General features: G+C 27.0%; 1 protein-coding gene across 1 annotated transcript in view; it reads left to right on the top strand.

The window, feature by feature from the left end:
- The window catches only part of LOC111621704 (atrial natriuretic peptide receptor 1-like), a 195,087-nt gene that overhangs the window by 149,780 nt on the left and 24,168 nt on the right, over window positions 1-21,139 (top strand). The window contains exons 6-7 of the mRNA XM_023363930.1: window positions 17,928-18,066; window positions 18,241-18,322. Coding sequence (XP_023219698.1) covers window positions 17,928-18,066; window positions 18,241-18,322 — 221 coding nt within the window. The remainder of the gene's footprint in view (window positions 1-17,927; window positions 18,067-18,240; window positions 18,323-21,139) is intronic.

Below are 21,139 nucleotides of genomic sequence, written 5' to 3'. Positions count from 1 at the left end.
ATTAAAAAAAAAAAAGAAAAAAAANATGTTTATTTAAATATTTTATTTATATTTCTATATTTTTATATTCCATATATGAAAAAACAATTATTTTTTTACTATTAGATAAAAAATGATAAATAATTTTAAAATTATAATTTGGTTATATTGTCAATAATAACTCATAAATGCAATTTATTACTTTAATTTTTATTAAATGTTTCTTATTTGTAAAGTGGGAAATATTTTACAGACAATTTTAGATGTAGAATATACTGTATTATAAAAATTATAGCGAAACCTCTGAACATTGGTCATTGAAGGTAACATTAAAAAATACAGCAGCGAGTTGTTTAACTTTCCCGGAAACTTTTGGTGGCGTCATCTGTTATCATATTTTATTAAAATATATTTTCATATTTTTAACTGTTATGAAATGGCAAAAAGCTTAATTTTGAGGTAGAGATGGGTTTTATAAATAATTATAAATGCTAATAACGAGTAAAATCGTCATTAAATATGACCTTTAATTTCTTCATCGCTTTAACTTGTAATTACTAAAATTTTATAGCATCAAACCCCCGATACACAAACCACCCTGCAAAATATCAGAAATTTTCAATAAAAACCTCGGGAGTTATTAATCTTCAAAGACTGTGAACAAAATCGTGCCCCATAAATACACACCTATACACACACACGCATACGCCCACACTAACATCCATACATACAGAAAAAAACCTTTAAATTTTTTGTATTTTTCAATGTTTTACGTTGTCCTGAGTCCAAAAACTTAAACGTCTTGGAGAATCATTTTTTAACCGATCTCCATACCTCTGTTATATATAAAAGTTGCTGTTATTCGGAAGTTATTTTGTATGCATTGCTAAAGATACATTCCTGAAAGAATGGCCGCCGTTTAGAGGTGGCCGTTATTGGAGGTTTAACTACACCTACATTATTTTTTTCCACCATCAAATCTTATTTAATTTACTATTTGAAGAAATAGAGAAATAAATCATTCAATGTCTTGTCCCGTATTCTCTCAAAGAATTCCAAATGTAAAACTATTTTAAAAGTGTTTTATATATAATTAAATTAGAATTGTTTATATTCGTTTATGCTGACCAAATTGATTTTAATTCATATTTATTAATATTTAAATAATAAAATTAAAAGTGAAAAAACGTTATTTCTAATTGGATCCATATTTAAATAATATTACAAATAATATTGTAAACAGAAGATTCTGTACTCGAAATAANATAGCATCAAAACCCCCGATACACAAACCACCCTGCAAAATATCAGAAATTTTCAATAAAAACCTCGGGAGTTATTAATCTTCAAAGACTGTGAACAAAATCGTGCCCCATAAATACACACCTATACACACACACGCATACGCCCACACTAACATCCATACATACAGAAAAAAACCTTTAAATTTTTTGTATTTTTCAATGTTTTACGTTGTCCTGAGTCCAAAAACTTAAACGTCTTGGAGAATCATTTTTTAACCGATCTCCATACCTCTGTTATATATAAAAGTTGCTGTTATTCGGAAGTTATTTTGTATGCATTGCTAAAGATACATTCCTGAAAGAATGGCCGCCGTTTAGAGGTGGCCGTTATTGGAGGTTTAACTACACCTACATTATTTTTTTCCACCATCAAATCTTATTTAATTTACTATTTGAAGAAATAGAGAAATAAATCATTCAATGTCTTGTCCCGTATTCTCTCAAAGAATTCCAAATGTAAAACTATTTTAAAAGTGTTTTATATATAATTAAATTAGAATTGTTTATATTCGTTTATGCTGACCAAATTGATTTTAATTCATATTTATTAATATTTAAATAATAAAATTAAAAGTGAAAAAACGTTATTTCTAATTGGATCCATATTTAAATAATATTACAAATAATATTGTAAACAGAAGATTCTGTACTCGAAATAATTTAAGTAATATAATATATTATAGGATTTAATTATAATATAGAATTTTCAATAAAATTTATTATAAATAATTTCATAAAATATGGACAGTTTTTTAATATAATTTTTCTAGAATAAAAACAGAAATATTTTTCTTGAAAGAATGTCGGTTGAATATTGCGAAAATGAAAGATTTTTCATGGCAGAAACTACTAAATAACATTTTCAATTATTATATTATTTAAATTTCTTTAATAGAAAACCGTTTATATTAAACCAATTTAATTTCATTCAGCTTGTAATTTAATTTAAAAGTAATAAAATTGGATAATTTATAGCTGTTACGAAAGTAACTGGCAGCAATCACGGATATTTTGGTGATAAGAAATATTAATCTAATTATATTAAATTGTTAGTTCTTGAATTATGTTTTTATTGATGATAATTATTTTCTGGCAGACTGGTTCTTGTATTCTATTAATTTGAATATTTCTTTTGATTTTATTATTTTTCTTATTCTTTCTGTTTTTGTGCAAATTATGAAAAAGTGATGGGAATTGTTTCTGTTCACTTTACTCTAATTCTAGTGTTATTGTGCTGCAATTTTCAGACTGTAACCCAATAACACTTGAATTAAAATAAAGTACATCTTACATTCTCGTTGTCGTCGGCCTGTTTGTCTGTCTGTTAATCTCGAGAATGCATTTAGATGGGTAAAAATCGAGACCAGATATGGAAAACTTGGCGGTAGACGACATCGATTAACTATATAAGAACTTCTGACCGGAAACGGAAGTCAAACGAGCGTTAGAGGTAATAAAAATTTGCAGCCCGGAATTGTGACGACGTCACAATAAATAATTTCTCATTAAGTATAAACATATTGTGTAAAATATACGCTATCGCTACAAATTTATATAGACACCAGTGAACAAAATAGAGTATTTTGTTTAAAGATCATTTTAGAAATAATTTTTTGCTGGATATTGGTAATAATAACACTAACTTATGAGTCAAACTGGAAGATACTGTATGTTACTTCACTCTACAAATACTCTAACAAAAAGTAAAAAGAATACACTAATGTTATCACTTGAGTTATCATTATATCGCATGAGATCTAAATTGAATTATTATTAATATTCAGCAAACAGTGGAGAAGTTAATTGATTAATATGTATAATTGTTCAAATACGAATCAATAAACACTACCGCACAATGTCTTCCGGGGTAATTTAATTGATAAAAATAGGGCTTGTACTGTTACTCGAAACTTTAAAACCAGGTCATTTCTCTTTAATAAAAAATTGGATGCTGATTTCAAAGATGCCATTGTTTAACTTAATACCATAGTAGATTTTAAGATACTGGCTATTAAATTTGAAGGAAAGACCAAAAAACTGCCTTCCACATTACATCCTCTATAGCAGAGTGATTAACGCAATTTCTGTTGATTTATTTTTCTTGCTTTTGTTTTCGTTTCTTTTTATTCTTGTAACATATGTAGGCTGCAACTGAAAAAATGCTTTCTTTCAAGCAGATTATTTTTAATATTTTATTAAAAAGAACTTTTTATATTTTTAATTATTATAAAATGGTTAAAAGCTTAATTTTGTAGGTAGAGATTGGTTTTATAAATAAATAAAAAATTGTAAATTCTGATAACGAGNGTCATTTAATTAGATAAATTACAAAACTATAATTGTTATATTTAGTTTATTTATTTTTTTATAAATGCATAATAAAAAGTATAAACAGTTTTTAATAAACTAATAACAATCAACATATAAACTCTAAATGTCAGCCATTTCCTCGCTGGAAAAAAGAAATAATATCGACAAAAAAAGAAAAAAATCATACGAAATTTTTAATATAATTTTTTCCTCTCTCTCTCTCTCTCTCTCTCTCTCTCTTGTGTGTATTATTATCTTTTGGGCTGCAATTTAAAATATTGCTGACCTATAAATTCCCACTGCTGTTCGTCTGGCTGTCTGTCCTTCCTTAATCTCGAAAAGATAGGTAGAAAAATCAAAGCCGAGACGAGATATGGAAAGCGTAAGGGCAGGAGGACCGATAACTACTTGTTATTTTAATTGAAACATTTTGTCCTGATAGGAGTTAGATAGATAACCGACACGACTCCGTTGCTAATAGGAAAAGTATAATATATAGGGACAAAACACAACTAATTTGAGGTGGAGAGCATATACGGTATTTTATATTAAACAAATTAAAAAAGTATGATTAAAAATTACAGCCCGGTGACTTTGTTATTGGCGAACTAATTATTGTGACAATGTCACAATAAAGAATTACCCGTCTGTTATCAAAATTATAAGTTTTACAATAATAATCTATATTTTCGATTGAAAGAATGTTTCATGATAGATTACGTGAAGTGATATTTTTATAGACAATTAATTTTTAAAGCTATTAAAACTGTAGAAATTTATCAGATGAAGCAAAATAAATGAGTACTTCTATGGCTATAATCGACGGTCTATATAAAAGAAAGACCTGATGTTTAATTTGATATAATTTTTATTATTTTAAGTCTTAGTACTTTTTCAGTTTTCCTTTGTTTAAAAAAATGAGTAAGAACACAAAGCAACGCAGAAGTTTCTCTAATTTTATTGTAAAAGTTGGAAAAATTGTAGATCTATAAACGTAGACGAAAGTGGGGACTGTCGTCCGTCCGTCTACCTGTGATTCCTTAATCTCGAGAACGGAGTTACATAGATGAAAGTCAGAAATATGTTTGGAAACCTTAGGGTTAGGAAGCCCGATTAACTATATAGGATCTTCCGATGGAAATTGGAAGTTATGTTATTTCAATTCAAACATTTTCCCTTGAAAGCAGTTAATAGAAGACCGACACGACTCTATTATTGAAAGAAAAGTATGATATACAGGGGCAGAACACTATTAATTTGAGGCGGAGAGCATATATTTTAAATTAAATTAATTAAAAATATGATTAAAAATTGCAATCTAGCATTGTGACCATGTCACAATAAATAATCGCTCGTTATTGTTAGTGTTGTACAGATGTGGCCAACAGGCCAAATGCACCTAAAACTGAAAAGCCCACCTATAACAGATTACTTCAGAAATCTAATCTTTAAAAAAAGACGCTAGACCTCTGAAGGAAAGTTGAGGGATGTCTCTAGAGCTCAAAAACGAGGACCCAGATGGACAAGTCTGCCTGAGCAAAGATCTGTACATACAAATGACATACAGAGAAATCTCCTCAGTATAAAACATGTATATAAGTATTTACTTTAGAAGTTTGTGTATAATTACTACTGTATTTAATACACAAAGTAGCAAAGGTCAGATTTGTTATACAATAGTACATTAATTATAGATATTTATTGTTTTTTAAAACATTGTTAAAATAATTACGGAATTTTTAGATACTGTTCACGTTTGAATTTTATAAATTGAGAATTGTCGTTATAATAATCTCTTATAGATTTATTTCACGATAAAGGAGATAACTGTATTTTCATATAATAGCCTCCAAAGAAATCTTTCTACGCGATATTATAAAAGACCTGGAAAATCCCAGTTTTCTTGATCACTTTCATTGACAGAAACCATAAGAAATCTTTTCCTCTTAAGCAAAGATCATCAATAATCTTAGTGTAGTAGATTTTATTGGACAACTTTACGTTGTCTTCTCAAGAGTTTTTTCTTTTTTTTCGAATAAATGTCGTAGGAATTGAAGTTATCGTTAATGGAGGCGGTTTAAAACGTATTTTTTCATCAAAAGTTTAATTGGCCAAAGAAAGAAAAATTGACGAAACATTAACAATGACAGCCACTTTCTAATTTCGTTAGTCTGATAAAATTTATGAAAAATCACAAAATATACGCTTATTTAATGATTTTTTTTCGTAATTTTTAAACTTTCCAGATATTTTTTTTCATTATTAAAGCACACGTAAGGGCTATAAAACAAATTATAGAAACTTAAAACTTTTCTAAATGCTTATTATCGATTTTAAAAAAATAATAATAGATGAGAGATTTAACTAAGGAATAAATTCAATTAATATAATTTTTTTATAGGTCTGTAATTTAAAATTGCAGTCAAATAATAATGAAAAGAGTAATTTTATATCTACTTCTTTAAGATCAAAGGTCAAAACGTTATAAATTAATCAGTAGGATTATTGTACGGTACATCAAAATCTCTTTAATATTATAACATTTTGTATAATTTAATGTCAATCAGGTAATCTGATATTTAATTATGGAGCTGCCCTACCGATAAGATGTACTGTACAGTGCTTAACTGGTACAGTCAATATGTGGAATTAAAATTCATGAAACACTAACAAAACATATTCTTAATAGAGTATAAAATAAAAATTTCGATAATTTAACGATCTTTTCGTATTAAATTTAGAAAATTGTGCGCCAATAACTTAATATATATATTTAAAACACGAACTGGCGCCTTTCAACCATTATTGATTAATGATTAATTACTTGGAAATAACATTAGAAGGTCGTGTAAAAAAACAGATGTTCTACTTTACTTTATTATTAATAATAATAATAAGACCTTTGTAGTAAAGTTAAAAAATAATTTCTTGTAGAAAACGTTCATTATTTTTTTAACAATGATATAAATAAGTAGAAGTTCTGATGAAAGCATTTTAGAACTTCAATAGGAGCGTCAAAGAGGTCGATGAATTATTGCATTTATTTGTCCAAAACCATCAGAAGTTTTACGGAAGTTTGCAAAAAAAACTTAATGAGAAGAAAACTTATTTGCACTTTGATCTTTTATGTGGAAATTATTAAAAAATATATATACTTCAGACTTCTTTTTGTTATTAGTTATAATTGAATTATACGTTTATTATATAAAATTTTGAAACATACACGTGATTACTACGTGTTTAATTTATATAAGCTTAATTTATATATACGCAGATCACTTGAGAAGGGGTTGGTGAGCATTTTTCCGGGGTCACGAGGGGTACGTAGTGGTTCCTATCCCTATGAATTAATATTATTTTTACAAACAAAAAAAATAAAAAGTTTAAGACTTTTTTCATTAATAAAGAAACATTCTGCATATTTCATTTGTTTAAAAAGGGGGTGCAAAAGGCCCGTTAAGAGGACGAAAAGATACAAATAAACACAAAACATATATATATAAATTTCTTATTAAGTCAATTTATAATAAAAATCCAGCAACGAGTTGTTTAACTTTCCAAGCAACATTTAAAACTGCAGGTATGGCACTATCTGTTATAATATTTTATATTTTTAATTATTATAAAATGGTTAAAAGCTTAATTTTGTAGGTAGAGATTGGTTTTATAAATAAATAAAAAATTGTAAATTCTGATAACGAGTAAAATCGCATTAATCCAACTGTAGATATGACACGACCCCTTTTAATCTCCCCACCATGTCGATATTTAACCAGCAAAATTTAACAGCACCAATCACCCTAATATACAAATGTTCCTGAAAAATTTCAGAAAGTTTCGACATAGGAGTTATTAATCTTCAAAGAGGGGCGCAAAATCGTGTCCCACACACGTATTAACATCTATACATATAGAAAAAACACTTGAATTTTTGTTCATTTTTCGACGTTTCAAGGTTATCTAAGTCCAAAAATATATAAATCTTGGAGATCATCTTTTGACTGATCGCCATACTTTCCATCTGTAATATATAACATCTGGGAAAGTAAAACTTAAATGCATTTTTGTATTCTTCTGATAGTATATATCTATACAAATGAAGTTTTAAGTTATTTGCTATGATATAATGAGGGGTTTTTTTTGGTTAAAAAAATGGTAGATTTCAATTTCATTACTTTATGTATTTAACTTAATTAAACGTTGTAATCATAACCATGTTCCAATTAACGTTTAATATATTTTTTATTGATGATTTTATCAATTATTTTCATATTTTATTTCTAAAATATATTTATTTATATAAAACAAATTTAATTATTCAGACGATTTTGTTAGAATTAATCTTAATACAAGTGAATTCTAAAAATAAACACAAGTAGAGAGAGAAATTTTATCGTGTTCTGCGTGGCTTAAGAACAAATGAAAACGTCAAGTTCAAAAAATAAATATTAGAAATGTTATCTTCGAACATAAAAATCTTTCGAAAGAAAATTTTCTGTTACATTTATTTTTCATTTCAACTTTCTATTTATTTAAGACGTTTTTTGCTTGATCCTATTAATGTTTCCCCCTTCTTTCTTCCTTTATGCTTCTAATAATAGAACTTTATGTGTTATGATGTTTTTTCTATAGAGATCTAATGTAAATGTTTTGTTCTATGTATTATTTTTAAATATTTTTATTATTTTAAAAGAAAGCTGAATTAGTATATAATATTAAAAATGAACTAATATCAGTTAAATTGCATCTTTCTTACTGTTATAATGAAAGTATTTTATAAAAGCTTGCTTTATAACTCTTTTCGTAGTGTTGGATGGAGAAGAATTTTTGTTATTTGAATCAGTATAAGATTATTTCTTATTTTTTAGTCATTTCTCGTAATTTAAATCCAATTTGATTTATATTTTCACAATAAAAACTTTGTTTTTTTTCAACTTTTTTACATATACAAGGCTGTTGATACAAAAATTTAGATGAAAATATTCTTATATATGTTACAGTCAAAACCCGTTTTTAGTTAGAACGCGTTTTAACTAGTTGAAACTAGTTTATACCGAATGTATTTGTTAAAACCCGTTTTGTCTAGTTGAAACTAGTTTATACTGAATGTCTTTGTTAAAACCCGTTTTGTCTAGTTAAAACTAGTTTTAACTCAAATTCATTTTTGACTAGCAGTAAATTCTAGTTTTAACTAGACAAAACGGGTTTTAACAAAGACATCCAGTATAAACTAGTTTTAACTAGTTAAAACGCATCCTAACTAAAAACTGGTTTGACTGCAACGCATAGAGTGATTCGGGGTAAGATGGTAAGCGGGGGAAGATGCCTAATTTTTGATATTTTCAAACGGTGACGTCACATATTGTCATGTATTTGTATGATGAATCGTTGGGCCAATATTGAGTGCGGAAAGCTGTAGTTGGCTACCGTTACTTCATTTTCTACATCCGAGAAGAATAAAAGCTAGATAAGAACGAAGTTTTTGTTGTGAAATGTTTCTAGAATAATTTTAAACTAAAAGTTAAAATGGAATTTATTAAAAATTGCTAAAAACAATTAATGTGTGATGTAGTTAAGGTTCTAAAGTTTCCATTGTCAGCTACCGCCGATCCCGATCGGACATGCTGGAGCACGTGACTCTACTAGGCATCTTACCCCAACAAATGGAAAATATGCCACATTTTTCTTGGGGTAACGTGCCTATTTTTTGTTAATTGATTTCCAATATGCCTATTTTTAATAAACTTTTGTTTTCTCGTTTTATTGCAGGATATGCATAGAAATTATATAAGGACTTCTCAAAAAAGTTTTTGGACTGAAAAAAGCTTTCAGCTAGCTATAGAACACGTTAGAACGGGCGGAAACTTAACAATACTTATACTGTGCTGTTATACTTACTATGAAGTACTTTGTACTACATATGCAATAAATTAAATTTGGTTAAGAAATTCAAAAATTAATTTTAAGCAATTATATTTGTTATCTTACCCTAATGGCATTTGGCATCTCACCCAGATACTTGGGGTGAGATGCTTAAAATGCCAGACAGTGAAAAAGTCGTCATTGCAAACACAGTATAGAATTTTTTAAAATAAACTCCAAACTTTTATTTGAAAGACATACTCCAGAATATGATATTTTCATTAGAGGGCTCCTAAACTCAAATTAGCGCTGTAATTTTCTTCATAAGCAAAATGTTAGGCATCTTCCGCCGAATCACTATACATAACTTTATTTCCCCCAAACATATTTATGTAGCTAAAATTAGTTTTAACTAATGTTAAAAGTTAAAACTAGTTTTATCTAAAGTCAAAACATGTACAGCAGTAAATTAACTAGACAAAACCGGTTTTGTCTAGTTAAAACTAGAATTTACTGCTAGTCAAAAATGAATTTGAGTTAAAACTAGTTTTAACTAGACAAAACGGGTTTTAACAAAGACATTCAGTATAAACTAGTTTCAACTAGACAAAACTGGTTTTAACAAAGACATTCAGTATAAACTAGTTTCAACTAGACAAAACGGGTTTTAACAAAGACATTTAGTATAAACTAGTTTCAACTAGACAAAACGGGTTTTAACAAAGACATTCAGTATAAACTAGTTTCAACTAGTTAAAACGCGTTCTAACTAAAAACGGGTTTTGACTGTAACATATACATCGGTATTTTATATATTACACTGTATTATATATTTATGAAAGAAAATTTCGTATATATTATGTTATATTTATGCTTCATCTAGACTAATAAAATAATTACTGATAATATGAATTATTGAGAAGAAATATTATGCCATTTATTATAAAGCAGAAAATTACTAAATTTAGAAATCATCTTTATATAATTCTCGTTATCATTAACTATATTTTAAAATAATTCTTATACAGAAAAATAAGATCCAGGTAAGATTCTTCTTAGAACAAGCAACATCTTATTTACAGAAAAATAGAAGGATTATTTACAGTAAATTTTCAAATAGATTTCTGTAAATAAAATATGTAAACTCTTCGTTCATATTGAGTAAAAATAATCGAAAATAATCACACTGACAAGGAAAATTTTCATTTACATTCAACTTTACTTTCTAATATGTTTTCATATTATTAATTTATGGCGGTGTATATACTCTATTATAGTTAAGATGCTGATAAAGAATTTATACTCCTAAACACCAGAAAACTGTTAATTCAATTATCATTAGTTTCAATTTTTCATCACAATGCTCTCAATTTCAGTAGTGTCTTGCCCTGTACATCATACTTTTCCCATTAACATGAGAGTAATGCTTGTCATCTATCTGACTTCGTTCAGGAGAAAATTTTTGAATTGGCATATCTTGTCTATAGTTAATCAGGACCTCCTGCCTCTATCTAAGCTTTCTATATCTGGTTTCGATATTCATCTCTGTTCTCGGGATTAAGGAAGGACGAACAGACAGCCTGTCGTCATTGGGAATTTATAGGTCTGTAATTTTTTAAATTTTTTAGTCCAATTATTCACCTTATTTATTCGTTTTGACTTGAACGAACGTTTAAGGAATGGTATAAAAATGATTAAAATTTAAATGACGATATGAAAAAAATTTCATAAATAATATTTGTTCAATTATGAAGAAATCCGAAAATAAATAAGCATCTTTTAAACTTATAAGTAAGGCAATGAAACAATTTCTCTATTAAAAATATAAAAAAACTATTAATATTATAAGTTAAAACATTTTTTATAATTGTAGAGCCAGAATTCAAGCTCACATTTTGACAAAACTTATCAAAACTCTTATAGACCTTTGTTTTCAAGCTACTGTTAAAATTTGGAGAATGTTTCCTTGTAACCACACATCACTAGAATTAGCACAATATAAGCATAATCACATTTACATAATAGTAAATAATTATTTTAAAACAATTCATTTAGTTGTACAACTAAAACTTAAGTTTAAATTTTGATAAATAACGGGGTTTTGAAGTTTTCCTGTAATTTTACTCTAGCCTAACTTGATAGATCTGTTGAAGTTAAGACTACGTTTTCATTTTGAGAATTTTATTGTATTTTAGTTCTTTAATTATACTTATTTTTTAAATAATTAAATATGAAGATTGCCAACTTTACAATTTATTTATATAATATCTTATTTATAACGTCACAATACCTTGTAATGACTAATATAATGTCTTGATATTCAAATAGGTTAACTTATTAACAGCTATGTTCATGGTTGATTGAGATAATATAAAATAAATTTATTTTCATACATTTATTATTATTTCTTGTATCACATCGGAGAAAAATGGTTCTCTATCGAATATCCTTACTTGAATGTTATCGAATAGTTGAGTGTTTGGATGGACAATTCTCAGTTTCCTTTTCCAGTACATTTCATCTTTATTCCTCGCACATTCTGTTTGTTTTCAGATGTAGATACATCAATAAATGTGTTACAATAGCAGTTTGTGTTTCCATTTTTCTCCTTCTCACTTCGAATTTACATTGTACTGTACGCTGCTCTTACAATCTCTAACTCTTTCCATAAGACTTTCTCATAATGCTGCTCTAGATCTCATTTTACGTGAATAGAATTATAGAGAATTAAATTGTTTGAATGTAAGCTTTATAATTTACAGTTTAAACATTTTCTATAATTTCAGAAATATTTAAATTCTTATCTTAGCTTCAAACTCTCCTAAATAAAACTTATATTAATCAAATTACGATATAGATTATAAAGAATTCAATATTTTAATATCTTTGTTTATTGAAAGGTGGGTTGAAATATTGACTTTTCTTTGTTTCTATCTGTGAAGAATGCCTTCTTTTTAAATTATTCTTTTAATTTTACAATAATTTAGTTATCACTCCGCTAATTTTATTTAATATAATCACCAATTTCATTTAAAAAAAGAATAACACTCTCTTTAATCTTATAATTTACACTCCATTCTCTCTGATGGGTTCTAATTTCCCATTGAGAATTCAGTAAAGGTTCTTTTAATTTCTCAACATATGTATTGTTAACATGTTTTTTTTTATAACAAAATAGCTTATTTTTTGTATCAATTTCTGCAATGTTGTCTTTATTCTTTACAGTCGGAGATTATTTTTATGTTGTGCTAACTTGTCTTAAATTGATTCCCTTCGTTTATTTTAGCACTACAACAGATTACATATACACTCAGGCAATGAAGGAAAGATCTCTTTTGCTTGTGGACAAATGTTTAAGTGGATACTCCTTATAATTTTTGAAAGAAAATTGTTAATAAAATTCTTAAAATCTAACTGCACACAAATTATTAATATTTAAAACTAAATAATTAAAGCTTTAAAAAATAAACAACTTAAAATTGAACATGGTACTGTACATAGTAATGACTCTGTAAGTGATTTATCTTAAATTATTAGCCTTTACAGTTTTAAGAAGTCAAAGATTATTGAAGATAGTATTCATTTTAATTAAAGCTATTATTGTCACAACGTAACTTCCACTTAAATAGAGAGAAAAATTACTTTAATGCCTATTCTTCATAATATTAAAAGAAAATATTTTTCTAATGAGGCGCTTCTTCAAGTAAGTGAAATACTCAAATGTGTGAAACGAAATATGTAATGCTGTAATCAGTGGCATAACTACTGTTAAGGGCGTATAAACGTCGCTGAAGGGTCTATTACATAACGAAAACCCAGACCAGGCCTCAAGCACCGTTTCTAGGAACAGTATAAATATGAGAATTTTTTAAAATTAGGCCTATATAAGAAACATTAATATTTTTTTGTTTGTTCTGAATAGGAACGATTAATTTTAAATAAATTTATACCATTTTTACAGTTTATTTTATCCAATTATCCTTATCACTCCGCAACAATGCAATTTTCGATTAAGTGAAACTTGTATTAAAAATATTAATGGTCAAAAATCAATAAATGTATTACATCAAATTTCATTTCCAGAATTTGTGTATTTAGGGTTAAGATTAGTATTTATAAATAAATATTTAGTTAAACATTATGCAATACTTTTGTTTGTTAATTTGTTAGATCCCTCGGTGGTGATGTTTAAAATGAGCTACAATTTGTATATATTTGTTTAAACTGACATTTGTAAAATTTGAACACAATACGGAATTTTCAATGCAAATATACTGTTTTACCGTTTTCCTATCCACTCTTAATTCATGTATAGTAGTGCCCATAGAGCCCATTAACAGGACTGTAGATCGGGGGTTTCTTTTGCGTACATAAGACGTTATACGAATGTAAATTGAAGTACTGATTGACAACTGACTTCTGATCTATTGATACATAGCCGTGATTTAATTTTCTGGAGTAAGTAAAAATGTATTAATTGCTGCTCTAGGGCCCACTCAGTCTTCATTGTGACGAGTACAGTACCAGTCGACCCCCCCTATAAGATTGTTGATTTTTCCGTTTTATATGAATTCCATGTTGTACGAGTCACTTAGATTTTACAAATACGTGTGCCGGGCTGTGAACGGCTCACATATTTGTAAAATTTAAGTGACTCGTACAACATGAAATTCATATAAAACGGAATAATCAACGGTGTTATAGGGGGGGTCTTTTTTACGCGGTCCATTTTAATTGCATAATTAGAAATCTTAGTCTCTTAAACAAAATAAGGTGTTCATGGTTGATTGAGATAATATAAAATAAATTTATTTTCATACATTTATTATTATTTCTTGTATCACATCGGAGAAAAATGGTTCTCTATCGAATATCCTTACTTGAATGTTATCGAATAGTTGAGTGTTTGGATGGACAATTCTCAGTTTCCTTTTCCAGTACATTTCATCTTTATTCCTCGCACATTCTGTTTGTTTTCAGATGTAGATACATCAATAAATGTGTTACAATAGCAGTTTGTGTTTCCATTTTTCTCCTTCTCACTTCGAATTTACATTGTACTGTACGCTGCTCTTACAATCTCTAACTCTTTCCATAAGACTTTCTCATAATGCTGCTCTAGATCTCATTTTACGTGAATAGAATTATAGAGAATTAAATTGTTTGAATGTAAGCTTTATAATTTACAGTTTAAACATTTTCTATAATTTCAGAAATATTTAAATTCTTATCTTAGCTTCAAACTCTCCTAAATAAAACTTATATTAATCAAATTACGATATAGATTATAAAGAATTCAATATTTTAATATCTTTGTTTATTGAAAGGTGGGTTGAAATATTGACTTTTCTTTGTTTCTATCTGTGAAGAATGCCTTCTTTTTAAATTATTCTTTTAATTTTACAATAATTTAGTTATCACTCCGCTAATTTTATTTAATATAATCACCAATTTCATTTAAAAAAAGAATAACACTCTCTTTAATCTTATAATTTACACTCCATTCTCTCTGATGGGTTCTAATTTCCCATTGAGAATTCAGTAAAGGTTCTTTTAATTTCTCAACATATGTATTGTTAACATGTTTTTTTTTATAACAAAATAGCTTATTTTTTGTATCAATTTCTGCAATGTTGTCTTTATTCTTTACAGTCGGAGATTATTTTTATGTTGTGCTAACTTGTCTTAAATTGATTCCCTTCGTTTATTTTAGCACTACAACAGATTACATATACACTCAGGCAATGAAGGAAAGATCTCTTTTGCTTGTGGACAAATGTTTAAGTGGATACTCCTTATAATTTTTGAAAGAAAATTGTTAATAAAATTCTTAAAATCTAACTGCACACAAATTATTAATATTTAAAACTAAATAATTAAAGCTTTAAAAAATAAACAACTTAAAATTGAACATGGTACTGTACATAGTAATGACTCTGTAAGTGATTTATCTTAAATTATTAGCCTTTACAGTTTTAAGAAGTCAAAGATTATTGAAGATAGTATTCATTTTAATTAAAGCTATTATTGTCACAACGTAACTTCCACTTAAATAGAGAGAAAAATTACTTTAATGCCTATTCTTCATAATATTAAAAGAAAATATTTTTCTAATGAGGCGCTTCTTCAAGTAAGTGAAATACTCAAATGTGTGAAACGAAATATGTAATGCTGTAATCAGTGGCATAACTACTGTTAAGGGCGTATAAACGTCGCTGAAGGGTCTATTACATAACGAAAACCCAGACCAGGCCTCAAGCACCGTTTCTAGGAACAGTATAAATATGAGAATTTTTTAAAATTAGGCCTATATAAGAAACATTAATATTTTTTTGTTTGTTCTGAATAGGAACGATTAATTTTAAATAAATTTATACCATTTTTACAGTTTATTTTATCCAATTATCCTTATCACTCCGCAACAATGCAATTTTCGATTAAGTGAAACTTGTATTAAAAATATTAATGGTCAAAAATCAATAAATGTATTACATCAAATTTCATTTCCAGAATTTGTGTATTTAGGGTTAAGATTAGTATTTATAAATAAATATTTAGTTAAACATTATGCAATACTTTTGTTTGTTAATTTGTTAGATCCCTCGGTGGTGATGTTTAAAATGAGCTACAATTTGTATATATTTGTTTAAACTGACATTTGTAAAATTTGAACACAATACGGAATTTTCAATGCAAATATACTGTTTTACCGTTTTCCTATCCACTCTTAATTCATGTATAGTAGTGCCCATAGAGCCCATTAACAGGACTGTAGATCGGGGGTTTCTTTTGCGTACATAAGACGTTATACGAATGTAAATTGAAGTACTGATTGACAACTGACTTCTGATCTATTGATACATAGCCGTGATTTAATTTTCTGGAGTAAGTAAAAATGTATTAATTGCTGCTCTAGGGCCCACTCAGTCTTCATTGTGACGAGTACAGTACCAGTCGACCCCCCTATAAGATTGTTGATTTTTCCGTTTTATATGAATTCCATGTTGTACGAATCACTTAGATTTTACAAATACGTGTGCCGGGCTGTGAACGGCTCACATATTTGTAAAATTTAAGTGACTCGTACAACATGAAATTCATATAAAACGGAATAATCAACGGTGTTATAGGGGGGGTCTTTTTTACGCGGTCCATTTTAATTGCATAATTAGAAATCTTAGTCTCTTAAACAAAATAAGGTAAGTGGTCTAAAATTTCTAATTACGCCCCTGCAATAGTTTAAAATACGAAATTATATGAAATTAAAAAATTTAAAATAAATATATATTAGTTTATCTAATTCTTCAGAAATGTTGGACGTCGAGTTTTTTCAATTATTACAAAGATAAATAAAGATGATGGATTTATTAAATCATCTTTATTATCTACGGGCTAGTTTATTAGTTAAGTTTTCTAAAGGAAAGTTTACAGAAAAGAAATTTTTATGACATAAAACTTTAATAAAAATCTATCAAAGTTTGTACTTAAAAAGAACTGTCGTAGGCTGTTTCATACATATCTTGAAATATTCTCTATCGTTATTCATACAAATAATATTTTTTTTTATTTATATACGTTCATATAACATAGATTAAGACTATAAAAATACATTATGGGATTCGAAATTTCTTAAATAAAATATAAGAAAGTATCTAACATCCTTTCAGAAACAAACATTATGTCCTGTTCGATATAAATCTTCTTTTATATAAAAAGAAAGATGTTAAAAAACATGTTATTAATATAAAAAGATATGCCATTTATATATAATTCTTAATGTGTATTTATTACTTGATATTTTCTTTGACTTTTTTCAATTTACTCTAATATAAAATTACCTTTTTTTTAAAAGAGGAAATAATGTTTTTCATTTATCAGAAAGTTCTCAAGACTTGATAAATTTCCCATCTGATAAAAGCTAGACGCGATTGTTCAAGACATTCCATTAACAGATAAAAAGTTTTCTAGTTATATCTTTGATAAGAATTAATGGCATTAAGGTCTAACTTCCTATTCATCTAAAGTGCTTCCTTTCTACACTTTGAATGAATATATTTTTTTTTTATATCTATTCGCCAATCTAGAATAACTGTTTTGAATTTATTATTTTCTCTCCATTTTTGGAGGTGTCTAACTAATCATAAACAGAATCCTATTATATTATTTTCATTCTACAGGAAATTAAAAGGTGTTTTTCGTATTTTACGTAGAAAAAAAAACAATTTTATTGTTTTAATTATATACAGAATGACCCAAAACTCAGTAAACTTGGATATATTAATAAAATACTTCGGGTTTAACCGACTTTTTAGTAAGTATTTTTTAAAAAAAAATAGAAACTTCGGTTAACTGACTTAAGGGCCGGCTTGTATTTTGGTAAAAAATTCCCTAATTTTTTCTAAATTTTTTTTGTGAAATTATAAATGATTATTTAAACCTGTAAAATGTTTATAAATATTATTATTTTTTTAGGTAGTTGCTAACTATTACGGTGTCAGTAAACAGTTCGTAAACTTACCAAATAAAAAAATCCATTGGGCTGGAAATCGATTACAACCTCCTCCCGACACTCCAAACTGTGGTTTTGATGGTTCAAAATGTCCCGATGATGGTACATTTATTTAAAATAAATAATTTTTTTTATATGTTATAAATAAATTATTTGATAAAATAAAATAAAAAATTATTCTTATTTGAATACTTGAATAAAGAAAATTTTAATAAATAAAATGATTTATTTTTAAAGCTTTATAAAGATGTTGAAATAAACTTTTTATTTGTGTAGAAATTCCTCAATATGCTATTGTTAGTGCTGTTTTAGCCTGCGTTATTGTTTTCCTTTGCATATCTTCTTTCTTTATTTACAGGTAAGACCAAGAATTAATACTTTAAAATACAAATTATAATAAATTTATTTAATATTTTTAGATATATTTTATTATACATGTATAAAGAAATTTTTAAATATTTGGATACTTATTCTTTACAAACTGCTAAATCTATCATTTTAATTTATATTTAAAGTTCAAATAATTGAAAATTTGCATAAACAATACTTCATGAATTAACGGGTTAATTTATGTTTCATTTGGTATGATATATAAAATTTATGTTTATCAATTTAAGAAATTACCAGAAAATTAATTCATTAGACTTAAACTTCAATAAGACATTAATAAAGGTTGAAAGGTCATACAAACTTAGTCTTTTAATTAAGATTAATTCAAAGATAGTTTTTTTTACAAAATACCTGACTAAGACAGTTTCTTTTATCGTAGTAGTGGTTATCAGCTTTTCTTGTACTTGCTTCTTTACACTAAAAGCCCATTTTTATCCTTGCTTCTTCTATAGTCTTTCTAAAATAACTGTTAATATTACTTCTATAATAATTAAGTCTAACACTTACTATTTAAATAATTGGAAGAAGAGTAATTATAAATTAAATGATTCAATTAATTAGTTAATATTTGCTTAAAACCCAAAAAAAATCATCTCGTGTATTTTTTATTTCATTGAAAATATCGATGTACAAAAATTTGTTATGTAAAATCCCTCATTTTGTGCCTTAATATTGTGGAGAATATTCGTAGTAAATTTATCAAAAATTACTCAGTAGGATAATGATTAGCTATCAGCTTCTATTTCAGGGATTATACAATTGATGTGAACTTAAACCTCCTTTTTTATGTCCGAAAAAGTTTCTGGTACAAACCTATATGTTAACTGTCACAAGATTTGTTCTGTAACTAACACTTAGTGAAAGTAGTTTCCAGTAAGCTGTTATTGCCAGTTATAAATTATTGTCACACTCTTTATCGATATGATTGTATCTATGTAAGCAGTCTTGACTCTTTTCCCAAATATAAAATAGCGAAATTGTACAGAGAACTAAAGTTATATTAATCAAAAATTATGCGAAAAGGATTGAAATTAATGCAATACATTGACGTTTAGATAATTAAATATTTAGAATCATGTGAAAGATTTAGTTAGAGGAATGAAAGAAATTATGAAGAATAACTATGAGAAAGGATAGCAGAATCTTTTAATTCAATACTGCTGGAATATTTGTGAAGGTGTGCTGATCAATGATTTGATATATAGAAGCAAAACAAATAAAAAAACATTTTAAATATTTAATATATCATTTAGAATACTTTTTATTTAATTATTACTTCAAAGTAAAGAGAAAATAGTTAGTCATGAATTTATTGAAAAGCAAGCATTTCAAAGCATACATTCACGAGAAAGTATTTAATATGACATATTAAATCTTAAAATGTTTTCCACGTGTTCTACTTCTTCGCATTACTTCATTGATCGTTATATTTTCTCAAAAACTCAACTGTTTGTATTGAATTAAAAGCTTCTGCAATCCTTTCTCACAGTTATTTTTCATTATTCAAACTAAGTAATATTTATTAGAACTTTTCACATAACTAGAGAATGCTTCGTTCTTTCTCTTATGTGTTTACTAAACTTTCCTTGTTCATTTTCAGATATATTATGAATATGCTCATACAATAAATATACATTCATTTTATATACTATTTTTAACGTAAAACTATATAAAATTAATTTTAAACATTCTTCTCAAATTACTTTTCAAAGAATTTTCAAGTTAACAGGGTTTTTTTCGTAGATACTCCCCATTGTGGCCTTGCTAATATTTTTAATAACATACTGTTAATAGTCATAAAGTTTTACTAATTTATAATTCATTAACACACAACTCACCAACGAGTTGGGTAACTTTCCCGGCAATAAAGTTAACACCTTGTGTGGTGCCATCTGTTATAATATTTTAATAACTTTTTATATTATTAATTATTATAAAATGGTAAAAAACATAATTTTAGGATAGAGATGAGTTTCATAAAAAATTATAAATGCAAATAACGAGTAAAATTGTCATTAAGTCAGACCTAACTCGAGATATGACACACGACCCCCCCTCTATCTTTCCACTCCCTCGACCTTTAATCACCAAAATTTAACAGCATTAATCACACAAATATCCAAACCTCCATATAAAATTTCAGATATTTTCGACAAAACGCACAGGAGTTATTAAGCTTCAAACTGAGTGAAGAAAATCGTTTTTCCCCCCCAGACATACGGAAATACCACAACTTTTTTTGCATTTCTCGACGTTTCAAAGTCCTCTAAGTCCAAAAATCTAAATATTTTTCGTGGATCTTTTTTATTTAACCGATCGTCATAATTTTCTTTTTATATATAATAGCCGGGAAAGTAAAAATTATTTCTATTTTTACTTATAAAATTTATTGTACGCATATAAATTATTTTACAAAATAAAAATTCACTTCATAAATCAGCAGGTTAGTTTTTTTTTCTCTTAAGAAATACATTCTTATTAATTTTAAAAAAAAATATTCTTTTCGTTTGATTTTATTTGAAAAGTTTTACCGAATTCAACTGGCCTATATACGTTTCCTTTTCCAATTAGATTTTTACGGGATGTATGTACTTTCGAGATTGTTCCTGTGGGAAATTACATCACATCGTTAGACATCTCAGTTGAGTGAATCTGAACATTCCTGATACAAATAATGTCATATAAACAATCTGAAATTGTCTTTCCTAAAAGTTAGAGAATTCTAATATTTTATATTTTCATTGGCATGAAATTTAATTCAATTGATTGTAAAAATATATATATA

The sequence above is a fragment of the Centruroides sculpturatus genome, unplaced genomic scaffold (assembly GCF_000671375.1).
Source record: "Centruroides sculpturatus isolate CEXI.00-Female unplaced genomic scaffold, Cexi_2.0 scaffold35, whole genome shotgun sequence".
Lineage (NCBI taxonomy): Eukaryota > Metazoa > Arthropoda > Arachnida > Scorpiones > Buthidae > Centruroides > Centruroides sculpturatus.
This window is presented reverse-complemented; position numbering and strand designations above follow the sequence as displayed.